This window comes from Strigops habroptila, chromosome 5 (genome assembly GCF_004027225.2).
Source record: "Strigops habroptila isolate Jane chromosome 5, bStrHab1.2.pri, whole genome shotgun sequence".
NCBI lineage: Eukaryota > Metazoa > Chordata > Aves > Psittaciformes > Psittacidae > Strigops > Strigops habroptila.
Genome location: NC_044281.2, coordinates 15,801,286 through 15,817,863, shown reverse-complemented (window position 1 = coordinate 15,817,863; position 16,578 = coordinate 15,801,286). Strand labels below are relative to the sequence as shown.

General features: G+C 41.4%; 1 protein-coding gene across 2 annotated transcripts in view; it reads left to right on the top strand.

The window, feature by feature from the left end:
- Positions 1-360: 360 nt before the first annotated feature.
- ITGA4 (integrin subunit alpha 4) overlaps positions 361-16,578 on the top strand; it is a 37,679-nt gene continuing 21,461 nt past the window's right edge. The window contains exons 1-10 of one of the 2 annotated variants that reach the window (XM_030487044.1): positions 361-764; positions 842-963; positions 7,826-7,932; positions 8,031-8,160; positions 9,470-9,537; positions 10,194-10,323; positions 13,597-13,682; positions 14,007-14,066; positions 14,159-14,296; positions 15,285-15,396. In XM_030487044.1, coding sequence (XP_030342904.1) covers positions 580-764; positions 842-963; positions 7,826-7,932; positions 8,031-8,160; positions 9,470-9,537; positions 10,194-10,323; positions 13,597-13,682; positions 14,007-14,066; positions 14,159-14,296; positions 15,285-15,396 — 1,138 coding nt within the window. In that variant the 5' untranslated portion in view covers positions 361-579. The remainder of the gene's footprint in view (positions 765-841; positions 964-7,825; positions 7,933-8,030; positions 8,161-9,469; positions 9,538-10,193; positions 10,324-13,596; positions 13,683-14,006; positions 14,067-14,158; positions 14,297-15,284; positions 15,397-16,578) is intronic. The other variant, XR_003991509.1, reaches the window with a different exon arrangement.

Sequence of the window (16,578 nt, the reverse complement as noted above, 5' to 3'; positions counted from 1 at the left end):
AACAAGAAGTTTTTAGGAAAAGTCCGCTGCTCGCTCTTTCCCCTTCTGCCGCCGAAACAGCCGCCACCTCGCCCAGGCTGGCCGCCGGGCAGATGTACCGGCACTGAGATGAGGGGGCCCGACCCCTTCGCTGCCCCGCCGGGGACGGGGGTCGCGATGACCGCGTCCCATGGGGCCGGGCTGTGCCTTGCCCGGGGACACGGGGTCCCGGAGGCCGTACCCTCCCAGTGCCTGCGGGCCGTGTCCCCCTCCCGCAGCACCACCGTGGGCGCGGACGGGGCGGGGAGAAACCCGACCCCCGCCGCCTGGAAGGGCGAGCGGCTGCCGCAGCGCGGGAGGAGGCGGCGCGGCCGTGCGACTCCCCCATCCGGAGGGGACACCTCGACCCCGGGCTGAGGGCAGGCCGCCCGACCCAACCCGCTGTAGCAGAGACAGTGCAGGGCGCAGGCTAGTGCTGTCCCGGGGTGGGGCAGGGCAGGGCTGGGGCGCGGCGCTGCCCTCCCCTTTTGCCGAGCGGGGGAGCGGAGCGAGGCGGGAAACCGGCGCCGGGCGCCCGTCTGTCTCCGGCTGGCCGGAGCCATGCGGAGCTGTGGGACGGCGAGGGGGGCTGCGGGCTGGGCCGCCCCGCTGCTCCTGCTGTGGCAGTGCCTGCCGCCAGCGCAGCCCTACAACCTGGACACCCAGCACCCGCTGCTCTTCCAGGGGGGCAACGGGACCCTCTTCGGGTACTCGGTTCTCCTGCACCAACACGGCGAGGAGAAATGGTGAGTTACCGGCCGGCCCCCCCCGGGGGCCCGTTCCGCCCGTCGCGGCCCCTCACACTGCCGTCTCTGCCCCGCAGGCTGGTGGTGGGCGCCCCGCAGGCCAGCTGGCCCGCCAATATCTCGGTCGTCAACCCCGGGGCCATTTTCCGGTGCCGGATCGGGGGGAACCCCCGCGGGCGGTGCGAGCAGCTCCAGCTGGGTGAGTCGACGGCGGGGCGCGGGCGGGGAGACCACGGGTGCTGGGCCGCGGAGGGGCCCAGGCGGCGCGGCGGGAGGTTGGGGTGTCCCTGCCGGCGGCGGGACGGGACGGGAGGGTCCTCTGCCGCTGCCTTCTGGGCAACGGGCCGCCAGGGTTTCTCCTGCGTCCTTTCAAATGAAACTGGCGTTTATCTCTCGGTAAAGGGCGAGACTAACGCTATCGCCGAAGGGCAGCAACGGTGGCACCTTTTTTTTTCCCCCGTGTAGACTGAAAGAAATGCACCAGAACTTGATTTGGAGAAGTTGCATGTGACAGCTTGCATTACCAGTTTTCTTTCGCACCTTCAGCATCTAGTTCAAAAGCCTCCTGATATTTTCTGTCTGTCTCTCGTACTTGTCAGCAGAAAGTTAGTTCAGCTTTCAGAGCAGAGGGCTAGTGTAATGAGCTCAGAGATGGGGGGGTGGGGAGGTGGAAGCATGTGCCTAAATCGTCTTCTGCAAAGCTTTCCCTTCATAGAAAGTATCCTGAACTAACTCTGAGCCACAGTTGTCTTGCTGGTGGGTTCTCCCTGCTTGCAGATTTGTTGAAAAAATCGAGTTTAAGGGGAACAAAGCTGTTTTTGACTGAATCAGTTTTTCCAGCGCCTGCATTTATCCACACTCCTCTGTACCTCCTCAGTCCCCATGCTTGGGAGATGTAACTGGATGCACTTAGCCAACTTCAAAGTGTTTGCTACTTTTTAAAAAGGAGAACACTTTGCAATGGGTTACCATGATTATGTGTGAATTGCTTTGGGCTCACTGGCATACAATGCTGTTGGTTCTAGCCCTATACTATGCATAGGAAGCTTCCTGAACTTTCTATCCTGGTGTGACCAAGACCATCCGATCCGTTAAAACTGTGAACTTGCCGCCCAGTAAGGATAAGCGCGGGAAAGGACTTTCAAATTACTTGAAACCGATGAAAGCAATTGTGTGCCGTGAACTGAACATGCATTCTCTGACAAAAAATGTTAAAACAACTATTTCTTTACACATCTATGCATAATGCTTAGAACTGATGGGTTCTATCCATTTTTTTCCCCTACAGATAGAAATAAGAGTTTTATTTTTTTTAATCAAGCCAAAAAACCTTAGATACTCTAAGTGGCTCTTTACTTGTAGCTACATAAGGAAAAGACAAGCAGCTGCTCATAGAAAGAACTGCAATTAAACTTTTTCCAGCTCAAGTAGTTCTTAATTTTTTATTCTTTTTAGTATATAACAGTGAGCTTTCTTCTCCAAATGTTTGTTTGTAAGAGGAGGCTTGCAAAAGTAGTGAAATAGCTAAGAGGCAGTAAACCCCTTCTTCTGGATTAGAGGTGAAAACAGTCTTTCACTGCATGGGGGAAGGAAAGGAAGGGAAGGGTAGTAAGTTTCAGGTTCTTTGAAAACTACATGCATCTGTAGTACTTCTCGACTTACTCATTTAGTCAGTTGGGAAACAAAAGCTCTAACAAAATAGCTTGATGGGCTTTTTCCTCAGTAGCTTAAGGGATTCTAAAAGAAATGATGCAACAGGTGAATGGAAATGTATATGTGGCTCTAGAGGCTTAATTTAACACAGCTGCTATTCCTGAGTTTAGAGTGGCAGGTTACGCAATGATGTTTGCTGTCTTGTCCTGCACTTCTAAAACCAGTGATACTACAAGAGATTTTTGCAGAATGTTTGTTTCCGTTAGTGCTAGCTGACATCTTTACATCGTGAAGGTACGTCTGCAGTATTTCTGAAGTTAAATAGATACTGCAAAGAAATGCTCTTTTGTAAAACAGGTCATTGAGGTCAATGAAGAAGCCAAAGGCGGTTGTGGCGTGTGGGGTGTAAATGAAGTAGTGTAGTATCTGAGGTTTGTTAAGCCTCTGCCATCCTGCTGAGCGGTCACAGAAATACACAAGGGAACTTGCAGTTGCAAAGCTGAACTTAATTATCTCTTGTCTAACTCATTCAGGCTGTCAGCAACTCTTGGACATAATGGTTTTATCAATGCTGTGTCTTTCAGCTAGTGACCTCCTCATTCTCCTGCTTGGATTCGTGACAGTGAGAAGTTTGGGTTCTGATCTCGTAGAATAGGGTAATTTCCTTTGAAAAATGTGCAGGGATATATTACATTGCTGGGACAGGCAAATTGAGAAATAGCCATTTCTGTCTTTCTCTTAAATACTTCAATTCACATTTCTGTCAGTAAAAGAATCTTTGAGGTAGTAAGTTTCTAGTTTTGAGTCATAGAAATGTAGAGGTGACAACAAGCAATAGAAGTGGGTTTTTCCAAGTGTTTGGCCTCTGTAATGGATGTGAATTACTTAGAGACAGAAATATGTTAAAACGTTTTTTTGCTATTTTTCACTAAAGTAGCCTTGAGACTGGCATAACTAATTAATGAAGAATTCATGCACAATTAGGGAGCCTCTGATCACACAAAACTGCTGTTGTATTTTTTTATGTTGCATGTTCCTATCTGCTTGCTCAGTAGAGAAAGAGTTGCTGGGAATAGTGCTGTGTTGCAGTCATTCCAGCAGCTGGAAATAACCTATCCAGGCATACTTCAGAGAATTTTACGTTTGTTCAAGGTATTGCAAGGGCCTAGGCTGGTTTAAGGGCTGAGGGGAGCCACGAGATACATTAGCAAATCTTCATCTTCCAAGCCCCTTACTGGCACTTTAAAATCTCTCCCTGATTGCTGAATAGAGGAGTAATGTTTTGAGAGTTTCTTTTCTAGTTCTATTACTTCTGTTACTAGTGTCAAGTATTCTAGACTGCTGATTTATTTGTATTTGGAGTGGTTTTAAACTATGACTTACATTAGATGCAGAGGCTTGTAATCAAGCTCTAAGCACAAATACAAAATACAGTGCCTCAAGTTTTTTATTTGGAGCACTAAGTGTCCACTTCTACCAGTCTCCTGGTCTTTTGAATTTCAAAACCTTGCCCACGTCAGTTTGAGGTAGTCATAGGTTATTGCAGAGGAACTTGCACAAAGTTCTTCAGATGTTTTGATATTCTGGACTTGCAAAACAAAACAGAAGTTCTTCAACAAAATTGCTCTCAGATTTGAAACAGACTGGTTCACTGGCTAAAAATACAGGAAACAATTTATAAAAGTTGCAGTCCAGTCTGAAAAACAAGAGAGATTCAACTACGAATGTACATGGTAAATTCAGAGCATGTTGTTTAACAGAAGACCAGAAAGCTCTGCCCGCAATTTCAGCCTTCCACCCTTCCTGTTAAGTCCCTGCTACAATTAATATATGAACAAATTGCCCTCTAGCTCCCCCAGCTGAATCATTACAATGGAAAAGTGAGCAGTTAATGGTTTCCCCCACAGGGCTGACCTGCATTGTTCAACTTTGAATTCACTAAGCTTTGCCTTTGGTAGTTTGGCTTTTTGATCTCACTTGCATTGTTTGTCCCCTGTCAGTGATCTCCTTTGAAATAGACATACTATTCCAAGGAAGACAGGACCTTCTGGACCTAGGTCTGTTCAGAGTTCAGCAGCTGGCACTTAACTAAAATGTTTTGCATAGAAGTGGTTTGAGGGATCATAAGAGAGATAAGACCTATCAAATCTCTGTAAAGATCGTCCTGGATGAATGAAAAAGAGTCTGATGAGGCCCTGACATCTAGGAGTAGGATATTAAAAGGCGTGTTGTCTTTGCAGTAGACTTCATAGTTTTAATCAATTACCAGTAGGACCAGAGGAGTACTGGGAGGATAAAAAGGATCATGAGAGGCTGTTGAGCATGTAAAGCACTGAAGCAAGTTATATAAAGCTGGTTTTTCAGATGACATTGCAAACATCTGTATCAGAGTCCTTGAGGCCAAAGCTAGAAGAGACTTTATAAGTTGTGACCTTATTTATATGTGATTGTGCTGTTTCTGTGGATGCATGCAGCAGGGGTTATAGCAGAAGTGTATCTTCCAGCTGTGTAATGTACACAGGCTGGGCAATTACTTATCTCTCAGTGACTTCGTGACAGCACGTGCTCCTTTTCCCTGAGGCAACCAAGCTGCCATGTCCTCTTGAGCTTACGTAGTGCTGCTCTGTTGCTTGTGTGGAATATAGCATTCTTCGCATTCGATAAAGCTTTTATAATGTCATACCCTGAGCAGGGGCTCACCATGATGTCTAGGATGTCAAGCTCATGCTTCTCTTGCCCACAAAGGCCTATCATTTTCAAGGTGGTTGAATACTTGCTAGTCAGAGAAAGAGAGGAGACGTAAGACAGCAGGTCAACAGAGGGCCAAAGTGAACCTGAATCGAGAATGTTTCCTGGAGCCAAGTAAAAGGGGAATACAATCCAATGATCATGAAGGAATAGTGGTGCTTTTTCATGTTACGGCACAGATATGAAGCGCTAAGATGAGCAATACTTTCTCTTATCTCTTATGTCATTATTATCTGGTCTTATTTGACTTACTGATAGAAAGTCTCAAAAAGCCTCTTGAGGTTTAAATTTATGATGCTGGTTTTCTCCACTTTTTCCATTTTATAAAAATCCACTATAAATTCTAAATTCTAGTGTATTTCTAAAAATACACTATAAACCAAAGTTGTTGTCGTCAAAAGATGGAAAGCATTGCTAGAAGGGAGTTAGCAGAGGGCTTTTTGTGATTTCAAGGAGGATTAATTCTTACATGTGGGAGTGTAATGGAATTTTGTTTTCTGAGGAGATTTCAATCAGATTAACATGCTCTATAATTTATGCAAACCATGGACATGTCTGTCTTAGGAAGTGAGGACTTCTATGTGACATAACTCCAAAATTAAATTCCAAAACTAAATTCCAAACTTGTGTCTGAAATTGCTATGTATTCAGTATGTGGAACTTCATGTTGTTGACATTAACCAAGTAGGAGAATTCAGAAGCCTATCACTTAAAGTGCAGTAACTGTCAACCTGCAGAAAAAACTTCTTTTTAGTAGATTTTTTTAACTAACGCATTTTTTTTCATGCTTGTCTTGAAGTAAGAGCCCACATGTTGTTAATTACCGTTCCTCAGGTGACCTACAAGAATTATTAAATGACAGTAATATAAAATCTCTTGGCCTGAAGACAATTGAATATGAAAGTGCTAAGGTCAGTTCCTGTTTACTTGGACTTTGCATCGCTATTTCTTTGATGTCTTAGGGAAAGGCATATGGGGGAGGAAGTAGTAAAGAGATGAAGGAGAGTCACATGCCTCTTAACCGTGTGAAGGGTGTTATTTTCAGAAGCAGGTAGAGTGCTGTTGCAGTGTGCAGGGTGCATCCTCCTCTCTGCAGTATGGTGAGGGGTTCTGGACTGCGCTACTCTTGTCTCCATCAGAGCAGGGAGAAAGCGTGATGTTTGGAAAAAGAAGTAGAGAGGTAATATGTAAGTAGAAGAAATCAAGGCTCCAGCAGTTTCTTCAGACAAATGTCAATTAGTAGGCCTGCCAGAAAAAAGTAGGGAACAAGCTCTGAAATAAGGATGGTTGTTGGGTTTTTTTCATAGAATCGTAGAATGATTTGGGTTGAAACGGACCTTAAAAGTCATACAAATGCTTCTCTTGATGTTTTCTTACCATGGGATAAAGAACTATCTTGATTCCATTAATCTGGTATTTTCTCTCAAAAAGTCCATGACGTCCTAGCTATGGAATCATGTAAGTCAGTGTCTTTCTCCTGGCTACTGAATAGAGTAGGTGTATCCCTCTATTTTATCTCCATAGTTAGTTGATATTGTGCAATTGTATGTCCTGTAAAGGGAATTCAACAAGTCCACTAAAGTGTATTTAAACTCTCTAGCGCATTGGACAGTGACAAATTTCAGCTCTGCTGTGAGCACAGTTTTAGGGGGAATGATTTAATTTTTTTCCTCTCTCTTGGTAACATTGGTACTCTGGGGTCTGCATTGGCATCCTCTTCTGGGTAACTAAACCCCTTAAAACTCAAAAGTTTGGGGTTCACCAGTAACTTCATTGAATCTGTGAGAGTCTTAAAAATTATGCAAAAGAGTTTGTCCAAATGACATATGTTTCCTTATCAGAAATGTTTTTCATGAACTGTGTTGTGCTGATGCATAGAAAATACTGGTTCAATGATTTGCTTAATGCTTATGCATAGAGACATCTTACAAATGGAAAGCTTGCTTTATGTAACTTGGAATGTTTTTAAATGTTTAGCTTCTCCTTATCACTACTGCTTTCTAGGAGGAAGCAAATATTTGCTAACTTGGCAATACTATTGGGGGGGGGGTTAGAAGAAATGTCACTGTGTTCTCTAAGGTTTTAAAAATTAATTCTTCTTAAGAACAGATACAAAGAGCTACAGATAAATAATTGCAACAGTGCAAGGAGTATGCAGGATATGCATATGTAATTATCTGGCATCTCCAGTAGAGATTGCAGTTTTGCACCCTTCATTTGATAGCTATTTGCAGTAGAGATAATTTTAAGGTCTGCTGCCAATAGATCCATATGTGGAAAGATGCTTGCTTTAGGCTAGAGTTTAGGTAGCACTCACAGGTGTTACTTGTGTTTCTTAGGAACTTTTAGGCTGAAGAACACTTGCAAAGCCAGTCCTTCATCAGGTGGATGTAAATTAACTTTCTATCTTAATTTTAATAATGACGGAGAAGCCAAGCCTCGCTGCCAGCTTATGTTCAGAACCAGTATGCTCCCTTTGGCTATGTGCAATTGTACCTTTGTTCAAGAAGAAAGTGAAAAGTCTACATGGCCTATTTAAGACAGAAGTCAGATTCACCAGTTACTGTAGTCTCCCCACAGAGTTCTTGGGTGCTCCTGTTACCCACTACGTGGCCCTTCAGCTTGTACCCCTGCTCAAAGCATTGGTCTTTGTGTCCTAGGCAACCCCAATGGAGAGTACTGTGGGAAGACTTGTTTGGAAGAACGTGATAATCAGTGGCTGGGTGTCAGTTTATCAAGGCAGCCAAAAGAAAATGGATCTATCGTTGTATGTATTAACCGCTGGAGCTGCATGTCTGTCTGTCAGACTGCCTTCACCTTTCTTGAGCTTCTGTGTCAAAAATCATGTTTGGTTTTTATCCATAGGCTTGTGGACATAGATGGAAAAATATCTTTTACATAAAAAATGAACACAAACTCCCATATGGTATTTGTTTTGCTGTCCCTTCTGATTTTCGAACTGAACTGAGCAGAAGAATATGCCCATGTTATAAAGGTAAGCAGACTGCTTGGGTCCTTTGTAGGGAAGGGCAAGATAGCTGCATGGTGCACAGTTTGTGAAGAGCCTATGTTGCTGTGAGCAGGCTTTCTGCAGCCAAAGGTTTGAAGGTTGAGTGCTAATGATACGAGCCCAACTTGTGATGTAAATTTGTTAGCAAGATGTTTATCACTTCAAATAAAAGCTTCTTTCAACAGGTAAAAAAATATAGTTTCAATAGGGCATCAGAATATTTGTTCCTTGGACTGGGTCACTGGAGGATGTGTGGTCCTCAAAAATAGGCCAGTAGAGGACATTCTTCCTTTCTTTACTCTGTCACTTGCTCTGCTCAGGAGAGTGCCTCACATCGGTAATACCTGCAAGTGATGGCTGCTGCCTGCTCCTTAGCCTTTGGTACAAAGCTGCTGTGGTTCCTTGATACAGTGTGTCCCTGTTCCTTACTTGCCTCCAGCCAAGGCCACTGCTGTGGCACAAGACCTTCAGTGGTCCTTCGTCAGAGGATTTCAGGAGCAGGATAAGAGTCAAGACATGAAGCTATCAAATGAGTCCATCCCTGCCTTTCCTTGCATGCCTACCTCCCATCCAGGAGAACAATCTCATGAGCCTGCCCCTTGTCAATGCAAGGAAGAGCTGATCATCTGGCCTTTCTATGCAGACTGATAGAATAATGTCATCAGATGTCCTTCTGCTGGCTTCAGAGACTGTTACGAACATTGGTGAAATCATGCTTTCATCTTTGACTTTTTAAGTGAACAAATCTATTGATGAGATGAAGGGAATCCTGATGGGGGACAGTTAGCAAAGAAAAGCAGGGAAATAGAGCTGGGAGAGTTGGATGTAAAGACAATTGCTAAGGATGATGGATACCAATATGTCTAAGATAGCCATAACACAAGCTCTTCAGAGCACTAGTGGACCATCAGAGCAACTCCTGTCAAGAATCATAAGCCTGTCAGTCAGATTATGCCTAAATTATAGAGAGTGGAAGAGAAGAGCTAAGCTTATCTAACTTTGCTGTTCAAACGATTTGTGCTATTTCACTCATGGAACAATTTAAAAAATAAAAGTATAGCTTTTATACTCACAAGATTTCAAAGGCAGCTGTGATCAAGTAATACATAGTGCTTTGAGTTTGTTACAATGCTGTATTGAAGCTATAGAGGAGACCAGTGTTTCTAGTTTTATTACAGAATCAAAAATGTTATGTCATCGTTTTCTAACTTGCCTCAACTTCCATTGACGAGCTAGTAACAAATTCATAAACTACATGCTTCTCATCCTTTTCAATATTTCTTGGCATTCTCAGATCATGTGCGAAAGTTGGGAGAAGACCATGGGTCGTGCCAGGCAGGAATGTCTAGTTTTTACATTGAGGTGTGTATTAAAAATACCAAACTTCTTTCTAGATAGATACACACTTACTGTACGTACACATACCTAAAAGTGTATATGTAAATGCAAGCATTAACACTGTCTTTTATTGCGGGAGGGAAAAATCAGACTTTTCTCATCTCTTTTTAATTGAATCTTGGTAAGACTTGCATGATAATTCCAAAATTAAGTTTTTATTCCCAACAATGCTTTTGCACCTTAGTAAATGCAAAGTCGCTTTTCATCTGGAAAAAGAGCATGAATATAAGAGTATGAAGTTTTATTATTCTTTTTAATCTATTTGATGTAACATTAACACTAGTAATGCTTACCTTCTTGCTTGACAGAATAATACTGTGTTATGTAATCTTCATTTCACTCTAAATGATTTCTAAAAAAGCTCTGGGGAAGCAAATACCCTGTTTGTTGCTCTCTTCTAAGTTGTTCACACCTCAGAGTTTTTAATAACTGTATGCTTAGAAACTCTGGAAAATGGCATCTGTGATCCAGAGGTAATCCCCCATTACTGAGCCAGATGCATCTCCAGTAGCATTTTATTGAATTCACACAAGGTCTAAAGACAAGCATTTGACTTGCTTTGCTCATTTTCATTAATATTTAAATATGAATAACATGGCTTTGTTTTATTTTTCTTTTAGGACTTAATTATAATGGGAGCCCCTGGATCATTTTATTGGACTGGTTCTGTTTTTATATACAACACAACTGCAAATAAAATCCATGGTTATACAGATTCAAATAACCAAGTGAAATTTGGCAGCTATCTAGGTACTTAAAAATGTTTAATACTTTACAAAATATAGGCCAAAGAATTAGCTAAATAGCTGATCTTCAAGTGAGTGCACAGTTTTTATCAGTGCTTTATTAATCCCAGAAGTGACAGTTCTAAAGATGTGTTCTGTTTTGTTAAATATTTTTTTATTATGAGGCTTCCTCCATATTGTTTTTACATGGAAATGTCTCAAACATTGGATTTCTGTTTTTGTCATCTTTCTAGTGAGTTTCTATGTTTTCTTGATTTAGAGGGGAGAAATAGGCTTCTGATTAGTAATGGTGTGCACTTGCTCTGGATTCATGGGAATGCAAACCTTATCTGTGAATGCCTCCGAAGAAAGCCATGAAGCTCCTACTCAAGTATCCATTTCCAAGTAATTATCTGAATTTAGTGCTAGAATTTGTAGGGCTTTATACCAAGAGCCATCATCAGCTTCAGTTTTCTCACTGCATACTAAGAAAAGCTTGTCCGTCCTTCCCGAACTCCTGAGCAAGGATATTTTTGCCTGTGACCATTGCTTTTTGCATTTTCCCATTCATAGATCTGGTTGATGTGGATAAATGTTTCCTGTTTCTGATTTCACTCTTTCGATAATAGGAAACAGGCACACCTTATGAAATACAGTGACCAACTTCACAATTCAGTACTGAGCCTTGCAAAGGCTGCAGTTGGGCTCTGTGGGAAAGTCAAGCAAAAGAGATTTTGGATGGTAGAAGGTGATCAAATACCCAGGTCACTACAGTTAACCAGTAATGTTTCTAACCTTTCTTAGGACAAACAAAAAACTTGAGAGAATGCTTGCTCCAACTTTCCAGTAACAATCAACAGAAAAAATATTGCACCTGTATGGGGGGAGAAAAGGTCATTCCAGATTTCTACTCCTACAGGTATAACAGTGAGAATTTCTGTAATGAATGAGTCAAATCATTCATAACCAAAAGTCAGGTACAGGCAAATGGATAAAAGCTTTCATAAGGACTGGGGCTGGGGAGGGTGCATGGAAGGCCTTTCTGCACATGTGTGACCTCTCCAGGTTCCCTTGGCTATCCAGAACCTGGGATGAGCTGGAGTTTGCTTCAGAAATACTTCTGCAGTGACCCGGTGCAACTGTACCAGGCTTGGCAGAGCCATGTGTCCTCTAAACTTGCCCTTTCTACAGGAAAGTGAAGAAAAGGACCATTACAGGAGATTACTGCAGAGACATCTTTGTGTCTCTGCAGTAGCAGCTGTGATAAACCTGAAATGTTGTGTTGTTCCATGCTACTTAAACCTCCACTTTGTTCCCTCATAATAATACAAAATGTGGTTGAAAGAATGTAAAGGCTACTGTTCTGCCCCATCTTTGGCATTTTTTAATCTATTTAGGGTTAATTCTGTTAACAAAGTTTGTTTGGGGTTTTTTTAGTCCAAGTTTACTTCTCCCTTAAATAATGAACAAAAATATCCTTACCAGCTTACCAAGTGGTGGAATTATCTTGTGACCAGCATGTAATTCAAGCACATGACTAGATATAATTATCTGCTTATGCTACCCTTCTTCTGGCAGGGATTGAGAAGTTGGTTTCTTTATTTACATTCTTCATTACTAGGAGGTGTGTGGAAAAGCATTATAATGTTTTGTATAAGTTGGAAGAAACAAAGATTTTTAAGTACCAGACAATTTAAAGAAAGGGGGAGGTTAGAGACCTGGGAATACATAAATTTTGGAGGTATTTACTTTGCTATTTCAGAGTATCTTGGAGATTAAAAACTGACTTCTTTAAAAGGCCTTACCTAAGTCAGTCAGTCTTTCAAATCCACTGGGCCTGATAGAGGATAACCATAGGCATTTAACAGACTGCCTTAAAGAAATCACAAAGATAGATAGACAGCTTCTTTTAGGAATCTGAGAATGGCAAATAACATTTCAGAAAACGGAAAAACTGTAGTAGTGGTAAAGGGGAGAGAATTCTGGGATTGGAAATAAAATTTTGTTTGACTATGCCTTTAAATTTAAAGGGTCAATTATGTGTTTCCCTCCACCCCACCAAACATTCTAATACTACAATAAAAATTAGGACTATCTGATTACTGTATTACTTTTCGGTGTGTTTGGCTTTTTGGGTTTTGTTTGCTTGGTTTTGGTTTAAGAAAAAGTTAATTATAATTACCAATGTTTGCATTTCAGCAGAACCAAAATATCTAGAAAATGAAGGTCAGAGGAGGTAAATTACAGTTCATCCAGTTAAGGTGGTTTTTTTTTGTTGTTTTGTTTTTTTTAATTAATAGAAACTAGATGTTGACCTTTAAATTATAAATGGCCTTGTTCATCTCTTTTAGCTTAAAATATGAAGAGAAAAAACTGGCTTAATGAGAAATTGAATTCTAGATAGTCATCTTCACAGGTGAAAGATTTAAGGCTTGTTCTCATCTGATCCAAGATGATTTTTACATTTTCACTGCATGCTGTGAGAATCAACATTCATTCAGTAAATGCAAGTGTAGCAGAATATATCAACTGTCTCCCCTGTTTCAACTTAGCCATAATGTATTCTGGAAAGAGTAAGGATGACTTGTGTAGATGTAGATCAGTGTGCAGGATTGCACAGATCGGTTTGCAGTCCTGTGGCTGGACACCTGCACCAAAATGTGGCCCTGTTTGTGCAGAGCTGTCTCCACATGGTGCAATACTTCTATTATGTAGATCCATTTACAAAAGCTGATGCAATGTTTTCTTATCACATAATCAAACTAGTGCTCCAGTTTGTTCCTGACACTGTCATAGGTGTATATCCACAGTGCTCGCTGTATGTGTGCATGTGCACGTATGTGCACATACATATAAGTAACACTACATTTTCCTGCAGTCCACTTACAGCAATAGTCAGAGAGTAACAATTCAATCAAGTGTTTCCATGTAGCTTTGTCTTGGCTTTTGAGCATTTTATTTGTAATACAATATAGAGTCACTGAACAATTGCAGAATATGCATTAACAGAAGGTGTTTGAAATATGTTTTATTGGCTTTTGAAGTGTGGCAGATAATTGAGATTCTGGGAAAGAAAAGAGTTTTTCTGACACTTGCTTCCACTTGCTGAAACTTTTGGTTTTATTCACTGGTTTTATTGACCTTTCGCTTATATTTCAAAAACTTACTTTTCTGTTTTCATTTCCAACTTGCATGAGGTCTGAATGTCAGACTTTCAATAATTTGTAGTGTTGACAGCTTTTATACGTCATGCTCCCGTTTTATTTTCAGTATTGAATAGTGCTTTTCTAATTTACAGGATACTCTGTTGGGGCTGGACATTTTCTGACATCAACCACTATAGAAGTAGTTGGAGGGGCTCCCCAACAGGAACAGACTGGTAAAGTAAGAGATTGTCTATACTATTGATTTGAAGAATATACCCCCATGTACCCACCCATGATTTTCAAATTTAGATAAACATATTAAAGACAAGTATCAGATAGATATGATTTTTCACAGGGAGAAAAGTCAAAGGAGGAATGGCGGATGATAGTCTAGATAGCACTGGTGTGTGGTGTTAAGCAAAGGTACAGATAGGAAACAGTAAATAGCTGTATCTTGTGATACTGTGTGTTGGGTTGCTGATTCTCTAGCACATACCGTAGAGAAAGCACAGGAAAATATTTCAAATTATTGGACTCCACTTATGTTTTCTTTTCATTTTAGGCATATATTTTTAGCATTGAGGAGGACCTAAATATTCTGTTTGAACTAAGGGGTAAAAAGGTAAATCTTTCATACTACTTTTCTGCACCTTAGAGCTTCTAGCATGTCTTCATGGAAATTCAAAACGAACGTGATTTCTTGTTTGCACACAGCTAGGTTCTTACTTCGGAGCTTCAGTTTGTGCTGTGGACCTGAATTCAGATGGCCTCTCAGACTTGCTGGTCGGTGCTCCAATGCAAAGTACCATCAGAGAAGAAGGAAGAGTTTATGTCTATATCAATTCCGGTTCTGTAAGTATTTTCTCTTAAAACACATGGTAATATTGATTCTAGTATAGCAAACTAAGAGGAAAGAGATTTCCTCTCTCAGCATACAATATTTCAGGATATAGGAAGAACAACTTAGAACTGTGATGGCAATCCTAGCAGGACTGTGTAGCATACCTGCAGAAGGTTGGCTGTAATAACTGTGATACATTGTTATGCTAGCATTAGAACTAAGGTCAGATTAGTTTTGTTTCACAGTATCTACAAGTGATAACAGCCCGCCACTACAGCCTCTTTGTGAGCTCTCTGCCATTACCATGCTTACTGCTGAACTGGCATGTAAAAGCAACTTATTTAGCACTTCAGAAACAAACAAGGAATGAAAAATTTGCCTGCAGTTAGTGTTACCAGTCAGGAAAGAGACTGGTAGTCCTCAGTTTGTCAAATAAATTAACTTCACAGATCATGCATTAGAAATAGCTTCCTTTTATTCTTTGTAAGGATCAGAAGTGAAAGTATAAACACTATCTTTTGTGTGTTCTGAATTTGTCTGGCTTTGTAAATTTTATCTTATTTCCCCCCTTTCCTCTCTCACTAATATATATTTATTCTCTTACACTTGCAATTAACATTTTCTTAACATGTTTTCCGCAGGGAGATCTAAGTCACTCCAGGATACCTACATCTAAGGCACACACAGTAGCTCTGAAGCAGCTACTCTTTACTAATTTTTGGCAGTTTTCTCAGAGCAGTAATCCCCTGATATAAGCTGGCTGCTGTTTACAGGTGTTTGCTATGGGAACACATTGCTGTTCTCCTTATTAAAAATAACTTTCTTTTTTTTCTTATTCTGACACTAAATACTGTTAAATACCTTTGGTAATGCTTGCTTCTGCACTAAGGAGTTCAGTAGGATTTTATATTGGCATCCAAGCCAGTTTTAACATTTTGAATAACATTCCAGGGCACTTTGAAGACACTGTTAATGTGCCATTGACTCTGTTTCCTTCAGGAGGCAAAGATGGTAGAACTGAACATAGAGCTCAGTGGGAGTGACTCATATGCAGCCAGGTTTGGAGATTCCATAGCCAATCTAGGAGACATCGATAATGATGGCTTTGAAGGTAAATATATAAAGAAAACCTCTTGGGTTTAATTCTCTCTGAGCAGTGGACTGTCACAGTAAACAGGACAATTATGGAAGTCTCAGAAGACTTTCGGTTGATGACTTCACCTTTCTTTTCTAGGCCACTGTTTTGAAATACAGCTGTTCCACGGTCATGGATGTGTAATACCAAGAGATAAGGTTCTGTTGCTTTAATAAAGAGCATGACCACAAGGTGATAACATAGTCTGTAATTTCAAGTGCTGGACCTCTAGTGGAATCCCTCATCCTGTTTTAGAGATCTGAGACAATGGTTGGGGAACAATTTGGTGATTTTTGTAACATCATAAATAAAAATTACACACTGAGTCAAGCTCTGCTTCTATGTCATCAATAGGAAGTACTAAATACATGGGGATATAGAAAACAGCCTGCAAGATGGGAGTCTGTTCTGGGACTACTTCTCAGGCCCTCAGATAACCCATGAATTGCCTAGCAAGGGCTTCCAGTGGACAGCGAACACAGGGAAGGACTTCAATGGCCATCCCCCAATGGCAAATTCAAAATGTTAATGGGGCTCTATGGGAGCTTTTTGTTCCTGTTGTCTGTACAGGAGGATCTATTTCAGGCACATAAAGTTAGATGCCTTAACAGAAGCAGAATATCCTCCCTTCCTTCCCCACCACCCAGGGTGAAACACCTTCTCTAAATATCATATGTGCTGAAATTTCTATTGATATTGTTCAGGTAGAACCTGCTCAGAGGGCAGAGACATTCAGTCTCCAGACTTGTGTCTTAACTTCTGTGATAAGCATAAAACTAATAGGCATTGAAAGAGAATGCCATGTGAAAGTTATGGATAAAAGATATTTTAGTTCTAGGAAACAGATGAAAGGATGTAAGATGGGTTATAGCATCTAGAATGACTCTCATGGCCTTGAACTTCCCTTCTGCTTCCAGTCAAGCTGCCTAAAATGTATTTGCTACAGAAAGCCCCATGGTCTACTGCTCTCAGCTTCTTTTCTTCCAAGACCATTCACTAGCTGTTTAAGTAGCCTGCAAAACACAGCTGACTGGGAGGCCTCCCTCTAGATTGAAGAAAGCAGAGGGGACCTGGCCCAGTGGCTTCATTCATCTTGTCATGGTTTAAGACAAAAAGGAATGCCCAAAATTCCTGCCTGAAAAGCTGGCATGTGCTCCC